A 25,124-nucleotide genomic window follows, 5' to 3' on the forward strand; every position below is an offset into this window, starting at 1 on the left:
AATTCACCTGATTACTTGTATAATTAAAAACTGCTTGCATGAAATTAGGAGTTTTGGGAAATACTGCCAGTTAAGCATCGTGGTTCCTGAGACCATAAGCCATAGAGAATGGTACTGTACCCTGAGAAACACTGGAGATTTTCTGAAACATCAATTCAGAAACTACTCATTGAGAACTCACAAGGTGCTAGAACCGTGCTGGAGACTGCAATCTCTGCCTTCAAATAATTCTATGGGCATCTAAGACATAAATATGCATACCAGCTACAGTGAAAATGCAAAGCATATAAAACTTTAAGGAAAAAACAAAAATGGTTCAGACAATCCCAGCTATGGAGCAAAGGTTAGAAGAGGGAAGAGATTAGTTGTGGACAGACTTCACTTGAGAGGTAGCACCTGACGGCAGACAAAGTATCTGGACAGAAGGGAACACATGAACAAAGACTCAGCTATTGAAAGGATTGTGGCATGTTTAAAAGACAGTAAAGAAGTTCTTTTAGATAGACTAGAAAGATCAATTTGAAAGCAATAAAATAAGACTGAATAGGTAGGATCAAGAAACTAAGCCAAGGACTTCCCTGGTGGTGCAGTGGTTAAGAATCCGCCTGCCAATGCAGGGGAAAAGGCTTCGAGTCCTGGTCCGGGAAGATCCCACATGCCGCGGAGCAACTAAGCCCATGCGCCCCGACTACTGAAGCCCACGTGCCTAGAGCCCGTGTTCTGCAACAAAGAGAAGCCACTGCAATGAGAAGCCTGCACATGTAATAAAGGGTAGCCCCCGCCTGCTGCAACTAGAGAAAGCCCGCATGCAACAATGGAAACCCAACACAGCCAAAAATAAATAAACAAATAAATACATTTATTTAAAAAAAAAAAAAAAGAAAAAGAAAGAAACTAAGCCAAGTCACAAATACCTTCTGAGCATTAAACCAATTAGGCTTCCAAAACAAAAGAAAGCAAAACAAAAAGTGACACCCAGAGAGGTATCTTCTCCCAAATCTAATGTGCAATCCTGATCACAGCACTGCCCATAAGAGATTCAATGCAAATATTTGCTTCTCCTTCCTCACTTAAAAAGTTGTGAAATCCAAGCAGCTCACAGCTCCGCCTGGTCCAAATGATCAAGATATTCTCTTCCTAACAGACTCTTCTCCTATCTCTGTTTGCCACAGCGCAGCTTTAGCATTATTCAAACACGAACGAAACCACAAAACCACAGACCACCTGAGTCCAGACCATACAATTTCTTGCATAGAACAGCCAGCGTATCCCCTTAGCTGACATCATGGCCATAAAGGGTCTCCTTTGCAAAAAGACCCTTTGAAATTTCTCTCTGCATTTGCCTGACAAATAGACAGTCTTTTAAAAGGTGTTCCAAAGACTACAAGGTATCAGGTCTTCACATCAGAATAAACAGCTGAATAAACACAAATGAAATTAGAAATTGAGTGCTGGCTATAACGTGTGTGTACACATACATTTATACATATATACACACACACATTTTTGAACTAGTTCCTAGGCATTTACATGCACAGCACCAGCATATAAGAAATTCAGAACAAAAGATAATCTCTGCCTTTAAAGAGTTCGAAGTTGGGAATGTAAGATATACACACGAGACACTTAAACAACACAAGGCTGTGTGTGTGAGAGATATATATATTCAAATACTTAAATAAACAATCCAATCAGTAAGTGATGCGCTATTCAGAGGAAGCCACACTGACCTCCTTGCTGTTTCTGAGACATGCTCAGCATCTTAGGTGTTTGCTTTTTCTCCAAAGCCCTCATTACCATCTGACTTCTTTTTTTTTTTTTAATAAATAAATAAATAAATTTATTTATGGCTGCATTGGGTCTTCGTTGCTGCACGCGGGCTTTTCTCTAGTTGCGGCAAGCGGGGGCTACTCTTTGTTGTGGTGCACAAGGCTTCTCTTATTACCGAGCATGTGCTCTAGGCACACAAGCTTCAGTAGTTGTGGCTCACGGGCTCTAGAGTGCAGGCTCAGTAGTTGTGGCGCACGGGCTTAGTTGCTCCGCGGCATGTGGGAGCTTCCTGGACCAGGGCTTGAACCTGTGTCTCCCACATTGGCAGGTGGATTCTTAACCACTGAGCCACCAGGGAAGCCCCCATTTGACTTATATTTGTCTACTGTCTGCTTGCTCCAATGAAAATGTAAGTTCCACTGAGAACAGAGACTTCTGTTTTATTCACTGCTATATCCCCAACACCTAGAACAGTGATGGGTGAATCAATCAATTGATTGAGATATCAAGCAGACTAGAACGGCTGAGGGATGCATTCTAAAAGAACTAAAGGTAGGGACTTCCCTTTGGTCCAGTGGGTAAGACTCCACACTCCCAATGCAGGGGGCCCTGGTTCGATCCCTGGTAGGGGAACTAGGTCCCACATGCATGCCACACCTAAGAGTCCACATGCTGCAACTAAGAAGTCTGCATGCCACAACTAAACACGCCGCAACAAAGATCCCACGTGGGGCAACTAAGACTTGGCACAGCCGAAAAAGAAAAAAATTAAAAAAGGAAAACGAAAAACCCCCAAAACTAAAGGTAATCCTATGTTCATATGGGAAGAGAGCATTCCAACAAATGAATAAATCTGACATGTTCAGAAGGAAGAGCAAACCAGAATGACTGGGGCCTGATGGGCAGAGGAAGATAAGGTTGGATGGAGCAAGAGTATAAAGACTATTAAAAGCCATGATGCCTAAAGTCCCTTCTAGCTTGAAAACTTCATGATTCTGTGTTTCATTCTATAGAACAGGAATATTACTGCCACTACAAAGAAGGGAAAGCTTTTGAAAAAGGACTGACATAATGAAAGATGTGTTTTAGGAGATAAATCTGGTGGCAGTATTTGGATATATTAAAAGCAGGGATATCAGTTAGAAGGCTAACGACATGATCCATGATTTGAAAGATTAGAGTTCAGATCTGTGTGGTGGCAGATACAGGAGGTATTTTGAAAGAAGTATCAGCATAACTTGATGACAGACTGGAAAAGACAAAAGTATGTAATTTCAAATATGTGAGCCCAAGTAACTGGAAGGATGGTGTTAATACTGATGACTGAGGGGAACTAATTTGAAAGAGTAGGTCATGAATACAGTCATAGATGTTTGAGTTTTGAGGTAAGAATAGCACAACCATGTGGAAATGTCTAGAATACTGTTGAGACATCCTGGAACTGGCAGGGGTGGGGGCAGGGAGAAGGGTATCAGTCATGAAATCACTATTACAGTCTTTTAATTTTCTATTCTTAATCTATTATTCCATTTACTTCAGGCAAACTCCCTTAGCTTTTAGGTTAAATTGACCCACTTTAGATCAGGGGTCAATTTCTGGTTAACTATTAAAAGCAGCTGGTTCTTTTGCTATTCCTGGGAATATGTTGGAGGTGTTGACAAAGGTGCTTGCTTTTCTTCTAGGATCGTATGTTCTGAACATTCTATAAATGTAAAATTGCCAGGAGTCCTTTTGCTACCATACGGAGAAAGCCTGAGAATAAAGTCAAATGGAGGCAAAAAGAGGAAGCACTAAAAACAATGTAAGGTTCCAATGATACCGTTAAAACCCCAAGATACAGCCCTGCCTGAAGTCAGTACCACACTGTAGACTCCCCGGTTCAGAGAGTCACATGGTCTTTCTCTTCTTCCTCTTTAAGCCAGTTTGAGTTATGCTTTTGTGTCCTGCAGCCCCAAAGGGTCCCAAGTAATAAAACAGGTATAAATGCATACAGCTTTTAGAGCCCGGTGTCCTTGAAGCTGAAGAATAGGGAGTGAAAAGGCATCTGCTTTTTCCCCAACCACTGAGCACAGAAGCCATCAGGTAATCAATCAGCCTAAAAGTTACTAAGGACTCTTGGCCTTGAGATGCACAGAAGAAGGCACGGCAAGCTATCAGGACTAGGAAACAGCAAGTGCCCTGGAGATCGAAACTGCTTCTGATGATACATTATTTGTCAGATAGACCTTACTTCTAATCCCAAAGAAAACATGTCACTAGCATATAAATGCACTATTTTCTAGCATCTATACCAAATTCAACTCTATCATTCAAGCCAAGTATATCACAGGATTCAAGAAATGCCTACTCCTGCACATAAGAACTCTACCAATTTGCCAACTTTCACTTATATGTGTGTGCACTCCAGCAAATGTAGTTTCCATTTCCTCTTCCTGCCCAGACCAAGAGAGATAGTTCACGCTCTAACTTGCTTAGAAGATGATACTTAATTCAGGGAAAATACTCTGATTTACTTACCCTTGCTCTCAAAACACACTTCGAACATGTCATAGTCTTCAGTGGTAAAGGCAAACTTCCCCTTGGTTGCATCCTCCTTGGAGTACAGAATATGGCCAGCAGAATCTGTAATCTAAAAGTAAAAAGTAAGCAAGAACAGGCAGCAAATAATACTCGGGAAGAGAACTTATAGAAATTGGAGAAATGGAAAGAAACACTGTCTATAAAAGATAGTCTAGGGCTTCCCTGGTGGCGCAGTGGTTAAGAATCCGCCTGCCAATGCAGGGGACACAGGTTCGAGCCCTGGTCCGGGAAGATCCCACATGCTGCGGAGCAAATAAGATCGTGCGCCACAACTACTGAGCCTGCGCTCTAGAGCCCGCGAGCCACACTACTGAAGCCCACGTGCCACAACTACTGAAGTCCGCGCGCCTAGAGCTCGTGCTCTGCAACAAGAGAAACCACGACAATGAGAAGCCCATGCACCACAAAGAAGAGTAGCCCCCGCTCGCTGCAACTAGAGAAAGCCCGCGCGCAGCAAAGAAGACCCAACGCAGCCAAAAATAAATAAATAACATAAATAAATTTATCAAAAAAAACCAAAAAAAAAGACAGTCTGTTATGATCACTATGGTCCAACCATTCCCAAAGATAGGAACTGGATTAGAAGGTGAAACCCAAACACAGCAAATTTCACACAGTTGATATAGTTGATATAAAGTGGGTTTATTAGCAAAGGTTCACTTTATAGAATGTAGACCAGTATCATTTCCTAGAAAGGGAAAATGGAAGTGGACAATTACTGAAAGAATATACTACAAAAAGGAGAAAGATATGTAAGAACGCATTTGCTGTATAAAACAAATCTTGACACATGGTTGGGGGGAGGGGTGGAGAGTGGAAATGGAGCACCTGACACAAGGAGTGAAGGAAAAGAAGGCATGCCTGGAGGAAAAATCTGGCAGAGCTATTCCTTCAGATTTTATGTGGATTATGTCAATGGCTACAAGGGGTGGGGGAAGGCAGGGGGATAAGCAGGAAGTTACTCCTAAGAAAGACATCTTTGGCTTCCACAAATGATAATTCCTGTCTTCCAGGTTGTTGGCTCTAGTTTTCCAAACTTATACCGCTCCATTACTACAGAATGGCCTGTAAGCACAGACGAAGCGGCATATATTGGTAAGTGAACGGTCGCATATAAAGCAAGGACTTGACACAGTAATATGATAGACCAGGTCTCAGGCTTCTTTTCTAGAGCACATGGTTGTCTTGGCAGAAGGCACATTTCATGACCTAAGACAGGAAGCTACTTGAAATGTAGAACACAAAAATAGTGGATTCATTATATTAAACTGGACGTTCTAATGTGTAAAACAAGATTCAATTATAGATGAGATTTTAAATATAAAAATTGAATAGTATACATATACACCTATATATTTAAAGCACTTTAATAACACTAGTTATTTCTGAGTAGTGAGAGTTCTTTATAATTTTTTTTTCTACAAAAGCATGTATCACTTATGGTCAGAAATAAAGTTATTTCAGTTTTGGAAAGAAAAACATAACGAAAGAATAGTTACCACTGCTAGACAAATTTGAAATGATGGGTTAATAAAATAGGTTTTATGGCACAGCTAAAGTCCCTAAGAGTAACAGCAGTAATATTAACCAAGTATCTTCTGCTATGAATGATGTTGATCATTCATTAATTTGTCAAACATTTAAGATGCCTGGATCTGCACTGGTCACTGGAGAAATAGGATGTGGAAGATGGTTCCCATCTTTGAAGGGCTTAAGAGTATAAATAGGAGAAGAATAAGAAATGAGACAACTTTGCTGCAGTGTGGAGAGTGCGTCTGTGCCATGGGATTATGGAGGGTCACAGAGCGTATCGTGGAGGAGGTGACACAGGAGCTGAGTCATGAAGGATGGGTTGCAATCAAGGGAAGAATAGGAGGAAAGACATTCAGGGTAGAAGAGACAGCAAATATGAAGGCTTAGGTCCAGAAAAACAAAACAGAACATAAACATGGTATCACCATAACACTAATAGCTAGTATTTATTAAGCACTTACTAAGTGCTGAGTACTGTGCCAAGGGCTTTATATGCATTTTTTACTTGATCTTCACTATAACCCTACAGGTAAGAAGTATTTTTTCTCCCATGTCCACAGGAGGAAACTGAGGCACAGAGAGGTTAAGTGGCTGGAGAGATACTAGCCAGATCATGTAGAACTACAACATCATGCTAAGGAGTTTATTGTGCACAAAGTGGAAAGGAAATGAAGAATTTGAAACCAGAGTGATGTGATTCAACTTGCAGTTTAGAAAGATAAATCTGATAACACTGTGAAGACAGACTCAAGAGGGACAATACTGGAGATAAGAAAATGTGTTAGGACACTAACCCAGTACTCCAGGTTAGAGATGATGAAGGCTTTGTGTATGGAGAGAAGGGGTCACATCTGAGGAATTTTAAAAACGGAGAAAAAAATAAAAATAAATAAATAAATAAAATAAAAATGGAGAGCACGCCTCAACTAAGACCCGGTGCAAGCTAAATAAATAAATAACTATTTAAAAACAAACAAACAAACAAAAAAAACCCAGAGAGTCCACAGGACAAGACCAAAAAGTGAATGCCCACAAAGACCAAGCAAGCAGCATAAACTGAGTCTAATGGGCCAGCACAAGTCCACAGGGTGTGGCGAACAATGTGGCAAACAGGAGACAGGCCTGTCTCAAGGGAGAAACCAATTACTACCATGGCATGCCAGCTTTTCAGACAATCTAATTCTCCAAAAGAACCTAAACATTTTAACTGTTATTTGAAATCTCCTAGTTTTTAACTCCTCACAACCAATCCCAACATTTGAAAAACGATCTCAAGGCCAAACAAAAATGTCTATAGAACCAACTTCTGGGCCACCGATATCTGACCTCTGCCCAGGATAGGAAGAAAGCTGGCTAAAATCACACGAAATAACTGTTGGGCAGCACTGAGGTGAGAGCTGAGATCAGGGACCATGGATTTCTAGTGGCCGCACCTAGCAGCCAGGATGCAGGAGCAAAGAAAAGTATTATATGATTTAGGTCTGGGGTCTACAACTGCATGGTTTGGAAGGATACGGGGATTAAGGAATTATGTTATAAACTTTACCTACATAGTCTTTAATCCTCACAACAATCCCAGAGAAGCCAGTCTTATTATCCCCATTTTACTGAGGCAGAAACTTAGTAACTTGTTCATTATCACAGAGCTAATAAATTGTGTATGTAGATTTGAAGACAGGGTCTAAAACCTATGCTCTTTCCACATTCCATGTTGCAGCCCCACAGCAGGAATGGCTGAAGGAAGTGGAATGCACAGAAGCCAAGAAAGACTAACAGAATCTGATGGATTCTTTGGGTTGGTGCAAGTCAGAGAGTCTGAGAGTCCTCTTGAGTGGGACATGGCACTGTTCAGTCTGCATTCTCCACCTTAGAGGGATTAGCAGGCAGCCACAAGGTAGAGGCCTTGAAGTCAGCAATAAATAAACAATCTGCATGGGAATATTTAGCCCTGGAAATTCCTAAGGCCTCTTGTTCATGTGATACTTTTCCTGAATTATCAACTGAAAGAAAAAGCCAAACAAAGGACAATTCAACTTAATCAGACTTACAAGACTTGGCATAAATTTGCCCAACCAGGTTATTTCCTAGAAGAATAGCTTATGATCTCTTTGCATTCTCCTAAGATTTTTTTTTAAATCCATGTGCCCTAGAATATCTTTATTTATTTTTTATTTTAAATTTATTTTTATATATTTTTTATCTTTTGGCTGTGTTGGGTCTTCGTTTCTGTGCGAGGGCTTTCTCTAGTTGTGGCAAGCGGGGGCCACTCTTCATCGCGGTGCGCGGGCCTCTCACTATGGCGGCCTCTCTTGTTGCGGAGCACAGGCTCCAGACGCGCAGGCTCAGTAGTTGTGGCTCATGGGCCTAGCTGCTCCGCGGAATGTGGGATCTTCCCACACCAGGGCTCGAACCCGTGTCCCCTGCATTGGCAGGCAGATTCTCAACCACTGCGCCACCAGGGAAGCCCCTCTCTTAAGATTTTAAAAGTGTTCTTCAAAAAAAATTATTTAAGGACAGGAGCCTCTTTAGATGACAAAGGATCCTAGGTACAGGTCAGAAAACTCTTATTAAGCAGTGGCAAAAATCCTTCATTGAGTACTTTGCAAAATGAATTAAGAAGTCTGCCATGTTCTTCTGAAAGACTCAGATACAATCCACACTTCCAACTGGTTCTTGGAAGGAGTAAAAATTGTTTAAATTGTGTTCTGCTACACTGTACTGAGGAACTATAGTCATGGTAGAACCACTTGCATTGTTGGCTCTTTCTATGACATCTGAAAATGTATTAAAGATGCAAATATTTTACAAGAGGCTGAAGGCAAAACACCCATCACTGCCTATACCATTTATCAGCATGAAATTTACCTCCTGGAAATAGTGTGTGATAATCATCACATTTCCATCAGTGTCTCCACATTTCTATACTCCCTATGACCTTCAGGTGACACAACTATATAAGGGTATCTATCCAGATATTTGGAAATCCAGACAGGCAACTTGACAATTTAACCTTCATGTTAGGCTCTTATAGACTGTTGGGGATTCTAACAGATCCCAGAATTTTTCTGAAAATCAGTAGGTTTCCCACGTAGTTCATAACTTTGCAGCTATTAAGGAGCCAAGCCACTGACCTTAAAAAAGAAAGAAAAAAACCACATGCCCTAACCCCAGCATAATTACATAAATCAGCAGGTAGCTAAACTCAGGGAATAGAAAACTGGGCAAATCTCAGTAACTAGCCAGAGCCGACAAAGTCTAATAGGCCGAAATGATGGTTTTAAATTTCTTTAATTAAAATGTTCTGATTACAGATCACTTTAAAAGATCATCTGGTTTCTCAAAAATTGAGAGATTTAATTTTTTCTTCTTAAATTCTACTAGAGAACCACCTTGGTAATATGATAACTGCCACTTTCACCTACTATAAGAGCAAACCCTTAAAGGATTCCCCCTAACAATAAAAACACATAAAATTTACTGTAAAGTTCTTAACCAAAGGTAGTATCAAGCCATAAAATTTGCCCATATGACATCAAGGAATGGGAAGTAATAAAGATATCTTTCTAGATAACACCTTCTGAAGAAAAGCAAATCAAAGTTCACAACTTACAAAGTAGGGAAGAAAGTGTTAATTGTATGTATATGCACAGTAGCTGATGTCAAGAATATGTGAATACTCACACCAAAACCATCAAATAAGTGAGAATACAGGTCCACTGGGAAAACAAGACTCATTTAGAATTGGATTTTCTTGGACGATTCTAGGCAGTGGCCAGAGAAAACAGGTTCTTGAGCAGTTCTTCTACTCCTGAAGCCTGCCCCCTTTCCTTGACCACACATTCAAGATAATACCCTGCCTACTTCAAAAGGATCTTTAAGTAGCGTAGGCCCAAACACTAGGCAAATAAAGCAATTAGGAATTAAGGAATAGAGTTCACGTGGAGGAAGAAACTAATAGGCACTATCAAATGAACTAAGCAAATGGTATCTGCATAATAAATTTGGTTCTCAGTTTTCTGGAAGCCAAGATTAAGAGAGAAACAAGTTGGGTTACACATCATTTGTTTTCTGATGAAAGCTCACAAGTTTACCTTCAGAGAGAATTTTCCTGGAACTAAACAAGAACAATTTATCAGGAAGGTTCTTGTGAAAGGACCGTGACCAATATTAGACTCTCCACTTTCAACCATGGCCTTGCTAAAGATAGAAATACAATTCAGATGGATGCTTTTAGTGACCCTCCATAACAATCTGCCTGACCTAATAATGCAGAGGTGGGACGTGAAGGAATTGGATGAACGATCGCGAACCCCGGGCCTCTGCTCTTTAGCACCACTTCTCTCCCCATCCTAGCTCCTCTTGCTGCTCAGGGAATTCTCAGCCTTACTCTAAAGTTGCAAGAAGTCTGGGACTACTTTTGGCCACTTGCTGCTACCACAAGTGTGTTTGAAAAAAAAAAAAAAGTGTCAGGAAAAGATACCTTAAAAATAATACTACCCATCCAGATCTTGGCTTCTAATACCATTCTCCAATAAAAGGGAACCAGGGCTCCTTGGAGAAATGGCTGACCCCAGGACTGGGACAAGAAATACACAAGATGAGCCTGGGGCATCTTGTAGTGCCAGAAAGTAAAGAAGCGCTCGAAAACAAAACAAGACAAAAAACAACAGGGGTTTGTCAAAGGGACACAGGAGCCAAATGAAAGAGCTCCCAACAGCCAAAGCTGTAACAATTTGAGCAACAAAATAAAGCAGTATTGGATTGTAATTCAAAATATAAATACCCAGGAATCCATAATGATATAAATGATTAAACAAGCAAGCAAACAAACAAACAAGATGGGGAGAAGAAGAAAATCTCCCATGCAGAACACTCTCAGATAATTTATGAAATTTTAGAAACAGCACCCTCAAGGAGGTCAAGCATACTCCCCACTCAAGTGTGGGCTGCACATAGTGACTTCCTTCCAAAGAGCACAGCATAGAAAGGCGGGGGGGGGGGGCGGTAGTAACTTTACAGTGGAGAAACCTGACAAACACTACCTCTGCCAGATGATCAAGGTCAATATAACAGTGATAATTCATGCTGACAATATGCTCCCTTAACATATGATATGATGAAAATGACCCTTTACCTGTGTGGTCTTCCTCCCCAAAACTCTTAATTCCAGTTTCATCATGAGGAAAACATCAGACGAATCCCAATAGAGGGGTATCCTACAAAATACTTGACCAGTACTCCTCAAAACTCAAACGGCTGTCAAAAACAAGGAAAATCTGAGAAACTGTCATAATCTAGAGGAGCCCAAAGAAATACGACTAGATGTAATATATCCAGGATGGGATCCTGGGACAGGAACAAAGGACATTAGGTAAAAACTAAGGAAATCTGAATAAAGTATAGACTTTAGTTAATAATAATGTATAAATATTTGTTCATTGTGACAGACAAAATGTATCATACTAACATAAGATATTAACAATAGGGGAAACTGGCTGTGGGGTATATGGGAACTGTATTATCTTCACTGTTCTTCTGTAAATCTAAAACTGTTCTAAGATAAAAAGCTTATGTAAAAAAAATACTATTCAGAAAGATGAAGTCAAACACATACATACACATACACACACACGCACACACACACACGCACACACACACACATGCACACACACATACACCTCCAGATTCTCAAGAAATTTAAAATCAAAGCCAAGCAAGTAAATAAACATTTTCATATACTTTTTATGTTGTAAATACAAATAGTTAATTTGGACAAGTCTATACCTACCCTTGTAAAATGACATATGATCTACGGGGGAGGTGGCAAGTCTGTGTCTTTCTAATGGCACAGGTCACATATTGCTTTCATTTGCTGAATCAGCTCCATACCCCACCAGTCCAAGAACAGGTTAAAAACCAAAAGCCCAATCCACGTCTTTCTGGGCGTGCAACCATAGCAGCAGAGGTCAATCAGCTTGCAGCTTTAGTGAAACTCTGAAGATGTAATTTCCTTCACACAGGCTCCTACCTGCACTCTGTCTTCCTCAGGTTTATGACCAGTCTGGGGTATAATACTGAGTATACAATGTGTACATATTATTTTAAGGCTAACCATAAACCTTGTAGCTCCTGAATGACTAACTCAGGAATTCAGAAACAGCCAAGTCCCTTGGAGAAGCTCTATACATTGAACAAAAATGAACCAAAACAGAAACACCTACCCTTTTCTCCTTTTGAGAGACAGTACAGCATAGTAGTTAGACTGAAGGTTCTAGAGTCAGGCCTCAGGTTGGTGTTCAAATCACAGTTGTGCCACTTACTAGCTGTAAGGCCTTGGATATGTTCCTTAACCTCTCTGTGCCTCATATGTAAAATAAGAACGAGAGTATGCGGGCCTCCCTGGTGGCGCAGTGGTTGAGAGTCCGCCTGCCAATGCAGGGGATACGGGTTCGTGCCCCGGTCCGGGAGGATCCCATATGCCGCGGAGCGGCTGGGCCCGTGAGCCATGGCTGCTGAGCCTGTGCATCCAGAGCCTGTGCTCCGCAACGGGAAAGGCCACAACAGTGAGAGGCCCGCGTACGGCAAAAAAAAAAAAAAAAAAGAACGAGAGTATGTACTTTACAAGGTTATTGTGAAAATTAAATTTAATACAGGTAAAGTGCCTAGAACAGTGTTTGGCAGCTGGCAAGCACTCAGTAAGTGTAATTATTAGCATTGTCATTGTTATTGTTAGCATTTTTGCTATTATGGTAACTGCTTGTTAGCGATAACTCAGAACTCCACAAACAATTAGGTCACTAACCATACTTTCAATCTAAAAGTGCTAATGGATGGCAAACTAGATAAAGTAGTCTGCATCGACTAAACCCAGGGATGACTAGGGCCTAAATGGCTGTTGATGGAGACAGGAAAAGACAGACAGGTAAACCTCAAGGAAGTAGCAGTAAGATTTAGAAACGGAAGAGATACAAAATGCCTAACAAAGCAGGTATTCAACGAATCATTTTAGCTGCTAACAGGGGACAGAAAGAAATACCAGATGACTTCAGCAATTCCTGCAAGTGTTTTACCCAATAAGTAATAAACTGCATGAAGGACCCAATAACATTAAGTGTGGGGAGAGGAGAAGAGAGGACTCTGGGTGCATATATAATGATCAGGGGTTGTGGGTCTACACGCTTCATCTGGTAATAGTTCACGGTGAATCTTAAACTGTGGGGTCCAATCAGAAAGAACACCAAATCACTGAAGATGCTGCAGTTTTACACTAGAAAAATAGCATCAGAAATACTTTCAAGAGACTACCACAAGTACTACACACTAAGAACATGGACGACTCTGTCAGCCCAGAAGCTATATTTAATGGGCAGAAAACAAATTTACTCTGATCTTTCAAACAAGAGCAAGTAGCAAGTCTACCAACAGCATCCCTGAAATCAAAGGATCACATCTAGATTTTACCCAGAACAAAGTCAAACTTAGAAAGGCCATAAGCAGCATTTAGCAACACTAAATTCTTTCAAATTTCCAACACAATTCAGCAATGGCAGAGCACAGCACAGAAGTAGTTTAAGAAGGCTTATAGAAGTACTGAAAACTAGACATGGAAAATTTCCAGGTACTGGTATGATAAAGGATAGATGCTCTCCTCCTGCTTCTATCAGCATTTACAACATTAACTCAACAGAGGCAATACGTCATACTTGACTGGGGGGGTGGGAATTGGGGGGCTGCGGGGGTGGGTGGGGGGAGAAAGCTGGAGAAAGAGAGGGAGGAAGGGAGGGGAATGAGAAGGAAAGACCAGTTGCTGCCCTAACAATACTGCTGCGGGGGTGAAGCCAGATCAAATGTTTTTTTTCATACTGTTCCAAAGTTATTTACGGTAAAAACCTCCAGCGTGACCCTTTCAGGCACAAACAAAGCCTTGTTCTCTCTTAACAACTAGTCCCTTGATTTCCCACACGTTGTGTTGAACAATGAGGTTGGGGGCACAGAATAAAGCAGATGACATCAATCTCCCTCAAGTCGGAGGCTTGTTTCAGAGCCCAAATTCTGGTCTGTGGCCAGCTGGCTGATTTCACAGAGGGCTCTACTGTCCAGGATGCCAGGCTGCGTATGCATTTGGGGGCCATGGCTCAGGATCAACCACCAGTTAGCAACTCACACAAGAAACAACACAGAAGTCACTGCACCTCACTAGATTACCTTTATAAATCTGTTCCCTTTTCCTAGAAACTAGGCTCAGTCTTCAGAAGTCATCATAAAGATATGGTATAGCAATTTCAAATTCTAAGCAGCCCCCTTCTCTAGACCAGTTGAAAAGAGAGAAGGCTGGGGACAACTGTTGAACAAGAGAAATTTAAATGAAGTAACGGAGGCAGGTTCAGTCGTTTGCCACTGGCCAGGGGGGTGGGCTGTGGTATGGGCTCCTCTTCCCTCCCCCTTTCCCTCTAAGGATCCATAAGGAGACTGTCTATGCATGGCCCTATGACCAGCAGATGGCTCAGTCTGGCCTCAGAGAGTCCTCCGGAAGGAGCCTGTCACCCCATCTGCACTTGTCCTCATGAGCCGCTCCAATGCCGAGCCCACAGGTGCCCCTGTCCAGAAGGTGGTGGAGAACAGCAGTGGGAACCCCCCCGCTTCTCAATGCATTCCTTCCCAATTGACGACTTTGAGACTGGGCGTCCTCTGGGCAAAGGCAAGTTTGGAAATGTGTACTGGGCTTGGGAGAAGAAAAGCCATTTCATCGTGGTGCTCCAAGTCTTCTTCAAGTCTCAGGTAGAGAAGGAGGGTGTGAGGCACCAGCTGCGCAGGGAGACTGAAATCCAGGCCCATCTGCAGCATCCCAACATCTTGCGTCTCTACAGCTACTTCTATGACCGGCAAGGATCTACTTGATTCTGGAGTATGCCCTCCCGGTGGGAGCTCTACAAGAACAGGCAGAAGAGCCGCACTTCTGACGAGCAGCGTACAGCCACGATCATGGAGGAGCTGGCAGATGCTCTGATATATTGCCACGGGAAGAAGGTGATTCACAGAGACATAAAGCCAGAGAATCTGCTCTTGGGGCTCCAGGGAGAGCCGAAGGTTGCCGACTTCGGCTGGTCTGTGCACGCCCCCTCCCTGAGGAGGAAGACGATGTGTGGCACTCTGGACTACATGCCCCCGAGATGACTGAGGGGCACGTGCACAACGAGAAGGTGCATCTGTGGTGCATCACAGTGCTCTGCTACGGGCTGCTGGTGGGAAACCCCCCCTTGGAGGGGGCTTCCCACAACGAGACGCATCGGTGCATCGTCAAGGTGGACCTGAGGTTCCCCCCTTCCATGCCCGCAGGAGCCCAGGAGCTCATCTCCAAGCTGCTCAAGCATAACCCCTCAGAACGCCTACCGCTGGCCCAGGTCTCAGCCCACCCTTGGGTCCGGGCCCACTCTCGGAGGGTGCTGTTTCCCTCTGCCCTTCAGTCTGTCCCCTGAATCGTCCCTGTCATTTTCTCAGTTGTGTCTGTACGTCTGCATATGTGTAGTTAGGAGGAGGGGATCCTGGCCTGTTCCCACATCTATCTTCTACCTCCTCTTTATTTAATAAATGCTGAAGCTTTTTGCACTAAATAAATAAATAAAGTAACATACTGTTTAACTTTTATGGAGAAGGAAACACAGAGTCAGGTTTTAATTTAAAGCTAGGAATCTGTATATAATACAAAAATAAACTAGATTTTAATATCATTAAATTTTAATGTACCAATTAGCCTTCTGTACTATACCATCTATTTATTGACCTGTTTCTAACCCACTGGACAACAGTCACATCAAACGTAAATTTGAAAAAGACATATTTTTCCTAACAGAAAAAGATCAGCCCTCAGTACAGACAACAGTAATCATGAGCTGAAGTGCAACTGTTCCAAATAAAATCAATTAAAGCTATAGCATAAGGGGGCTTCCCTGGTGGCGCAGTGGTTGAAGAGTCTGCCTGCCGATGCAGGGGACGTGGGTTCGTGCCCCGGTCTGGGAAGAACCCACATGCCGTGGAGCGGCTGGGCCCGTGAGCCATGGCCGCTGAGCCTGCACATCCAGAGTCTGTGCTCCGCAACGGGAGAGGCCACAACAGTGAGAGGCCCGCGTACCGCCAAAAAAAAAAAAAAAAAAAAAAGCTATAGCATAGGGACTTCCCTGGTGGCGCAGTGGTTAAGAATCCGCCTGCCAATGCAGGGGACATGGGTTCAATCCCTGGTCCGGGAAGATCCCACATGCCACAGAACAATAAAGCCTGTGCACCACAACTACTGAGCCTGCGCTCTAGAGCCCATGAGCCACAACTACTGAGCCCGTGTGCCACAACTACTGAAGTCCACGCGCCTAGAGGCCGTGCTCCGCAACAAGAAAAGCTACCACAATGAGAAGCCCACTCGCTGCAACTAAAGAAAGCCCGCGTGCAGCAACAAAGACCCAATGCAGCCAAAAATAACTAAATAAATTTATATTAAAAAAAAGCTATAGCGCGCGCACACACACACACACACACACACTCTCTCTCTCTCTCTCTCTTCATACAGCTTTTAGTGTGAAAAAATGTTATAAGCCAATGGTTTCCCAACTGCCAAGATCCTTCTTGATAATTTTTATGCTTAAATTGTGATAAGCGTACAACTCAAGGCTGAATTCTCCAAATGATCTTGTTTGGCTTTCTCATCTGTAAGCTAGTTGGGAAACACTGGGACCATAACTGAGTGTAATATCCAAATAAAAGATAATCTCATTTAGAAAAATGAATTATTAATAGCAACAGCACTCTTGAAGAATGACAATGAAAAAAAACCTTAGGCCAATTAGATTATTTGGAAGAGGTTAAAAAAAGTACAAGTAATCTAAATTACCAGTAGGCTTTTCTTTCCTTTCCAGTGATGATTATGACATCTCCTCACAATTGCTTTCTCTCTTTCTGTATTTCCAAAACATAAATCACCCTTAGGCAATAACTAACTCATCTCATCTCCTAAAATGAATTCATCCTCCAATTTTCACCATTAACAAGCATTCTAAATAATAAATGGTACTGGAACCTATTAAATTATTATGGTATCATCTAGTCTTTATGAAAACGTGGTTTTTCAATTCACAGATTCTGAGTCCCTACAACGGGCTTTTATTATGGACCTGAAGTAATGAGGAAACTTCTACATTCACTATGAATGATGAGTTGGTACTTCCTGCTTCAATTCTGTGCAGCAGTCTTTAAATCTGAAACTATTTAGCCTGGTTTAGCCTCATTTTATGAAATGAGTAGGGAAGGGATAACCTCAATTGGAAATCTTAACACAAAACACATCTCAACATGGGTCTGAAGGAGAAATCTTTGCGAAAGAGTCCCACCCATCATTTCAATCCATTTCTCTCTCTATTCAGAAAGGCCTTCGCTGGCCACTCAAATACTTTACCCCATTAATCACGCCTTACCACCTACTGCTTGATTTTTCATTATAGTACTTATCACTACCTGACATTGTGTGTACTTTTTTTAACTTGTATTTTGTCTTTGTTCTCCACTAGAGCTCAAGGACCTTGTCTGCAATTCATTCCTATAACCCCAGCTATGTCTGGCATATACTAAGTATTAAATAAATATTTATTGAATGAATGCAAGAATCACAAAAACTCAGAATTCCTCTCATTAAAATATTCTTTATCTGGTCACTGCAATGACACAGGGCAGGGGAATCAGATAAGCAATTCAATTTTCATTCACTAGACAGGAAAGAAGAGTACCAACATCTATGGCCCACCACAATGGGCCCTGAACAATTAAAGAAACCATCTCCATTAGCCCTTCTAACAATTCTATGAAGTCTATCATCCCCATCTTACATAATATAAGAGACCCAAAGAGAAAGGTTACGTAATTCCCCTAAGACCATACACCCTTTAAATGGTGGAGCTGATGGGATCTGAACCCAAATCTGTCTGACTCCAGATCCAGGCTCAGTAAGATTAAGATATTTAACTCAGTTGTACAACAATGCCTACGTCGTATATTAAACCGAAGACACAAAGATGAATAAGACAGCGAGGAGTTCACAAAGTAAGCCGTGTCAAACAGGATGTAATGGAAGCACACAAGAGGGGTGTACAGGCAAAGACTGGTCCAGGTTAAGAGAACACTGTTCAAAGAACTGCAAGGTATTCAGAACAGCTAGAGTCAGGATCAGGAGGAGAGAGGTGAAGAGGAAGGAAGAGGTAAAGATCAGAGATGAGGCTAGGACAGTGCCAATTCATTTGTTCATTCATTCCTAAGTTGAAGTCCTACTATGTACCAGGCACTGTATTAGACACAGGCATTTCAATGATGATTGAGACATAGCCTCTGCTCAAGGAGCTTAAAGTCTACCTGAGGAGATGGGTAAACACAAAACTGCAACACAGGGTGATACATGATAACACTGATGTATTCATTGGACATTAAGGTGCTCCCTGACAGGAAGATGATGAACGAGACAGGTCTATCAAGGCACTACGCTCACAAAGATCCTTCTAAGAGAGACTGCCTCAATTAGAGCAGTAACTCAATGCCAAGCCCAGTTGGCCAAGTTTTGCACTTCAGAAAGCGTCCAGTTCTCCAAACCTCAACCCAAACCACGGCTGCTTAAACCAGGGGTGGATATATGACCAAAGAGAAGATAAGCAACAGGCTGTTCAGAGACTTAGATATAAAAAAGGAGCTGAACCAATGAGATCCTTGCACTCTGGAGTCACACCTCAGAGACTGAAATGATGCATAGAGAGAATCCTTGAGGCAGAGTCTGGGCTACGAGTGGCCAAAATTTAAGACAAAGCAGAACTAAGTGGACAGAGGCTTTGAAAAAGGTTGCAAACTGTGCTAAGGAGTGGGGTCAAACCACAGATAGGTCTGTGGCCTGCACAATATATTAAACTGTTAAAAATGACACCCAACTTAACGGTCCCTAAAATACCATTTCTCACAAAAAGGAACCACAACTTCTTGGAGGAATAGCTGCATCCAGGTCAGGGGTTTGACATACAAAAGATGAGCCTAGGGCACCTAGTTGTTCCACACAACAGGGCAGCTATCAAAGTCTAATAGGATTGTGTCAAAAGGATACAGGAGCCAAAGAGACAAGTGAGCATAGAGAACGAATGCAAATGACTAGAACAATGACTCCAAAAATTGAAATAACCAACAATAAAAAATGATCTCAGTATAATACTTAAAACAACAAAAACAACCTTCTTCAGACTACACTGGAAATGACAAGGGCAACTTCCTTACTCTGAAAACTGTCAATAAGAAGGAATAAACTCTGCACTTACCCCGACTTTCCTTCCTGAATTATAAATTTTAGGGTAACCAAATGGCCTCAAGTGATGAATTGTTTAATAATTCCAGCTAATAAATATGAAAGGAACAACAATTAGAAAATCATCATTTCACAACCTTCATGAAACAATTAATTTACATAAGTCATCAATGGCTTCCTAAGTGAAAGATTAATTGGAAGTTTTACATTGTAGGCTTCAGGCTGTTATCACCTTGGTAGGCAGGATAATGTCCCCACCCCCCAAGAGATGTCCATAGCCTAATTTCCAGAACCTGTGAATATGTTATCCTACGTGGCAAAAGGGGTTCTGCAGATGTGGATTAAATTAAGGGTCATTATAAGGGAAAGAGGGAAGCAGTAGAGTCAGAGGAGATGAGATGATGGAAGCTGAGGAGGGAGACAGGTTTGGGTGGGAGAAAGGAAGAGAGAGAAAGTTTTGGAGATACTATGCTGCTGGCTTTCAAGACGGAGGAAGGGGTCACCAGCCAAAGAATGCAGGTGGTCTCTAGAAGTTGGAAAAGGCAAGTAAATGGATTCTCCCCTAGAACCTTCAGAAGGAACACAGTCCTGCTGACACCCTGATTTTAGGACTTCTGACCTCTAGAACTGTAAGATAAATGTGTGTTGTGAGCCACTAAGTTCATGGTAATTTGTTATAGCAGCAGTTGGACACTAATACACCCAGCTGAACCCACTGATCTATCTTCCCAGCACTAAGGGGCACAAAAAGTACTGTGCGCTCTGCCATGATGCCACATGAGGTACACAATACCACCCTTAAAGTAACCTCACCAAAAGATAAATCTGAATCTAGTTACATCTTTACAGCTGATTCCTTTTACAAGAAATATGGGGGAAAGAACTCGTTAAATGACACCTCAAGGAAGCAGAGACAAATCCAAAATGTAGGACATGATTTAAGGACCTCTGACTCCAACAATACAATTTCAAGCATATAAAAAAGGCGGGGGCAGGGAGGGAGAGTGGACTGCTATAGATTAAAGAGACTTGAGTGATACAACAAATTAATTTTAAATAGATATTTTTGAGACAAGTGGAGAAATTTGAATATGAATTGGGTATTATTAGATAGCATTATGGAATTATTGTTAACTTTGTGAGGTACGATTATAGCCACATAATATTGTGATTAAGTTCATAATTTTTAAGCGATTCATCCTTAAGTATGAAGGACTGAAATACCATGATATCTAGGATTTACTTTAAAACAGTTCAGCATAAAATGAGAAGGGAGAAACAGTTAAGATGAAACAAGTGTGACAAGAACCTGATAACTGTTCAATCTGGGTAATGTGTACACAGTGGACTGACTGCACTCTTCTCTATAAAACTGAAAATAAACAAATGCCAAAACTGATTTCAATTAGTTGGTGACATTTTAAAATCAGGAGCTTTCACATGAAAATCTGGATTTCTGACTTCATTTGAAAAATCAGATGTGGCAACAGGCCCACATCGAGAGATGAGTACTGGCTACTCCAAACTGACAGTTTCCACTACTCCCAATTACCTCCCATTTAACATCACTGCTGTTTTTCTTATAGCTGGCCCAATTCATTCATTTACATTACCTACTTGGCGTTTAGGTTAAGGACCCCAGGAGTAGTCCGATAAAGCTGGCTAGTGGCAAGAGAACAGAGCAGACATGGGGAGAGCAACTGTGTGATAGTAAAATGCTAGTGCGTAGATGCACAGACTCCTGCTGTCGAGGTCCCTTCAGCAGCCTTGGATACAGATGTAATTCCCATAAGACTATGCTACACTATATGCTTCCTGTATTCAGTGCTTACTAGGAGCAAGGCAGTATGCTTGACATTGTGAAAAATACAAGCATGAAAATAATTCCTGCCCTCAGGATACTAACAGTCTAATGAGGAAGACAAGATATAAATATAAGTAATTACAATATAAGATGAAAATAAGTGAGTTTAGGGTACTGTTCAGGGTGGTTCATGTGTAAAATGCAAAGTGGGGAGTGACAAAGCATATAAAGCTTCAGGAACAGGTCATGAAGAACGCTACAGAGTATGCTGGGAAATTTACATTTTACCAGATGAAGAATAGTCAGCCACGGGAGGGTTTTAAAACATAAGTACAGGGCCTCCCTGGTGGCGCAGTGGTTGAGAGTCCGCCTGCCGATGCAGGGGATACGGGTTCGTGCCCCGGTCTGGGAGGATCCCACATGCCGCGGAGCGGCTGGGCCCGTGAGCCGTGGCCGCTGGGCCTGCGCGTCTAGAGCCTGTGCTCCGCAACGGGAGAGGCCACAGCAGTGAGAGGCCCACATACCGCAAAAAGAAAAAAAAAAAAAAAAAAAAAAAAAACATAAGTACAAATCAGAGGGGGCAACACTAAAGATGAGAGTAAACTCTCATTGCTCAAATTCTCTGATTCTATGCACTACACATCCTTTGAAGAGCCAGAAGCACGACCCCCAAAATGTTGTATCTAAGCATATAAAATTATGCCATCACCTCTTTCTTGGCGAAAGGTGTTTGGTACCTGAAGAGAATAACAAAAGGCTGGCTCATTGTGCAACAGCACTGAAAATAGTTTATATCTCTCAAATAAAGTTTATATAAACTGCATCTGTTACTACTACTGGGTTCCAATACCTTAAAAATAAATTATGGTCTTATTATACCTGAAGCTCTATTAAAAAGTAAAAATGTTTCTTCCTGTTTAGTTCAAGACCCATTCTGTTAAAAACAAAAACCACGTGCTTATAGTGAATGAATAAAATTACCTAAAATACAATCGAATCTTGACATATCAAATTATATTAACGTTTCAAAGATCAGGCCCGGTCATCCTAAATGTAATATGGGACCAAACGGCACTATAGTAGTAGTTGTCACCATCCAAGAGTATCACTGAAATTTACTGAAAACTTGGCCAAGTCCAGACTCTGGGGTACCAGAAAGGAAAGGACTAGAGACTGAAACCGTTTTGTGACCAATAATCGACTTTAATCAATCACAGGAATTACAAATAAAAAACAAGAAGAGAGTAAGATTGCAGCACTTTTCTGTCACCTTGCTTAACTCCCAAACTAAGAATCAATTCCAGCTCAGACACCAGTATGTTCTACGACCTCTCTGAGCCTCAGTTTCCTCATGTGTAAAATGAGGCTAACAGTACCTACTTGGTAGGGTAGTGTACGAACTAAATGGTAATACGTGTACAGTAGCACAGGACCTGACACACAGCTGATGCTCAAGAAATAACAGCTTTTTGTTATTCACAGTAAGCTTCAGTGCTTCCGTCGTTTTCCTGCAGGTATCCATGTGTCTTAAGATGCCGGTCCCTACACATAATCAGCATCCAAAGACTTCTTTGGAGACCCTAGTTACAGTTCAAGGTACCTAAGACCAAAACAGGTATGGGACCGTGACAAGGACCCAAAGTCAAGGCCGTCCCCGCTCAGCTGTCACCACATCCGCCAAGGCCGGGCGGCCCTTCAATGGGTTCCCAGCTTTGGCGCCCAGCCCCGCCCCGCGACAGCCAACGAGCGGGGTGAGGGGGCGGTCTCGACGGCTCGTCCTTAGCGCTCCGGGAGGCCAGACCGCCCTCCAGGCCTCCGCCCGCCGGACTCTCGGGTCCTCAGCTACCTCGCCGACACCTTCAGTCTTCTCTCCCCGCCCCACCCAGTACCTCACCTTAAGATGGGTGCGTAGGCCGCCGGCGCCCCCAGACTGGTCGGTGATCTCATACGCGCCCGTCACCAGCAGGTCCTTGTGGATCTCTTCGCGGAGGCACTTGCGGGAGTTAACGGGCAGATGAAAGGAGATGGCGAGGACCGAGGTGGGGCCAAGCAGGAGTAAAAGCAGCAACGCTAACGGGCAAGGGCCACGCTGGGCCTGTAGGCCAGAGAAACCAGACATCGTGCCGGAGACTGTTCACCACCCTGGGCCTCTATCGCGCCGGAACCGGGAGGGATCACGTAACTCACCTCTGACCTTCCAATGCCGCCGGCGCCATTTTGGAGGCTGGCAAATAGATGAAAAATGTATAGTGAATCTTTTTAAAGGGAAGAAGGCATATGATACCACGTAATGCCTTCAAATTAAAGTGGTTAAATGAGGTTTTCTAGAAGCTTCCGGGAAAAGTTTCATTTTTGTTAAGCTCTGTGACCGCTCAGTCGACCATAGCAAGTACGGGCAGCCCAGGAAGCAATTCTCCTTGAACATCCGGAAGTAGCGCCCGCTAGTTTTAAGGTCGGTGATACCATAGCAACCAAGCCCCAATAGGAAACAGCCACAAAGCCCATCGCTGGGCCCGCCCACCAACCTCCCAGGCGCACCGGACGTGGGGCAGAGGCAGAGGGTGCGTTCTCCCAGCGCCTTGGTGACAGTTGGGACATGGAGCACTTGAGAGGAAGACTTCGAGAGGCTGAGAAAATATTCTAATTTGGCTGTTAGGCGAGCGGGGGCCAGAACCTCAGAGAAGGGGTAGAGGTCACCTGGTGAATGTGAGCTGGAGGTGCCCAGTTCATGCTCCTGAGCCGGGTATTTGGGCTGGAATAACTGATTTCTTTTCTTTAAATTTTTTTTAAATAAACTTATTTATTTATTTATTTTTGCTGTGTTGGGTCGTCGTTTCTGTGCGAGGGCTTTCTCTAGTTGCGGCAAGCGGGGGCCACTCTTTATCGCGGTGCGCGGGCCTCTCACTATCTCGGCCTCTCTTGTTGCGGAGCACAGGCTCCAGACGCGCAGGCTCAGTAGTTGTGGCTCACGGGCCCAGTTGCTCCGCGGCATGTAGGATCTTCCCAGACCAGGGCTCGAACCTGTGTCCCCTGCATTGGCAGGCAGGTTCTCAACCACTGCGCCACCAGGGAAGCCCCTGGAATAACTGATTTCTGAATCTTAATTAGCATCTTAATTAGCATCTTAATTAGCAAACATTGAGCACCTACTCTGCTAGGTACTATTCAAGCTAAATTTGGATTCTGTGTTTAAATTGATTAAAACCTTGTTTTAGCCCACTGTGGGAGATGAACCTAATGCAGTTTACCAGATAAGCGTTATACGGGGAAAGCAAGTACTGGTGTGTTTTAAATGTTTAAATTACTTTAGGGATCAAATTGGCTAGTCTATAGTAAGAAAATTTACATGGTAATCATTCATGCTTTCATTTAACACATATTTACTGACTACCTACTGTGTGCCAGACACTATAGCACGCATGCATACCGACATGTTTATTGATTTAACGAACCATTATGGGGATGCTATCAAATATTCAGGGCTGAAGAAAATAGGAAGATAAAAAAGGAGTACTCCACAGCCTATGTTTAGAATTGTCTACTTCGATTCATGTTTATTGAGCATCTACAGAAATACCCAGAAGATGGACTGTCTGCTCTTAGTAAATTAAATAATTGTTCTGTATTTATAACTTCTTTCAATCTTTTCCTGGAACTGAAGTCCCACAAACAAAACAAGAACAAACATAAAGGAGCTGTAAAGCATTTTAAAATTTGACAAATGTCATACAATAATTACCTTATGAGGTGTCTACTTAGGATCACTTAGTTTGATTATTTTATCCCTGATCTAAAATATGATTGCTCATTACTCACTACATCCTGATAATCTGCACTGGCCTTTTCCCTGCCAGTGCAGGGAATCAGAACCAAGCCGTTATCTAATTCATCATTTACTCTTAGTCCTGAGGCTCTGCTGACCATCAGCAAGAGATCTGCCACCCATAAAATACCTGTGTGTGTGTTTTCTTTAAATTTCTTACATTTAAATAATAGCTTATATGTTTTAAAATATTTTCACAAATATTACTGGTCTCATTTGGCATTTTCAAAACCCATGGGACATAGGCTGGAGAAATCTGTTGATTTTACAGATGAGGAAACTGAGGTTCTGAGAGTCCA

At 42.4% G+C, this 25,124-nt stretch overlaps 1 protein-coding gene and 1 pseudogene across 2 annotated transcripts in view; one reads left to right on the top strand and one right to left on the bottom strand.

Annotated features, from left to right (window-relative positions):
* TMED10 (transmembrane p24 trafficking protein 10) overlaps positions 1 to 23,397 on the bottom strand; it is a 44,273-nt gene extending 20,876 nt beyond the window's left edge. Inside the window, exons 1-2 of the mRNA XM_081230297.1 lie at positions 22,897 to 23,397; positions 4,288 to 4,399 (exon numbers count right to left, since the gene is read on the bottom strand). Coding sequence (XP_081086423.1) covers positions 4,288 to 4,399; positions 22,897 to 23,121 — 337 coding nt within the window. The 5' untranslated portion in view covers positions 23,122 to 23,397. The remainder of the gene's footprint in view (positions 1 to 4,287; positions 4,400 to 22,896) is intronic.
* Positions 13,672 to 15,514, top strand: LOC308613832 (aurora kinase B-like; annotated as a pseudogene). Its single transcript has one exon. The product of its transcript is annotated as an aurora kinase B-like (transcript).
* Positions 23,398 to 25,124: the final 1,727 nt, after the last annotated feature.

This window comes from Mesoplodon bidens, assembly GCF_964165515.1.
Source record: "Mesoplodon bidens genome assembly, chromosome: 3".
In the NCBI taxonomy this organism is placed as follows: Eukaryota; Metazoa; Chordata; class Mammalia; order Artiodactyla; family Ziphiidae; genus Mesoplodon; species Mesoplodon bidens.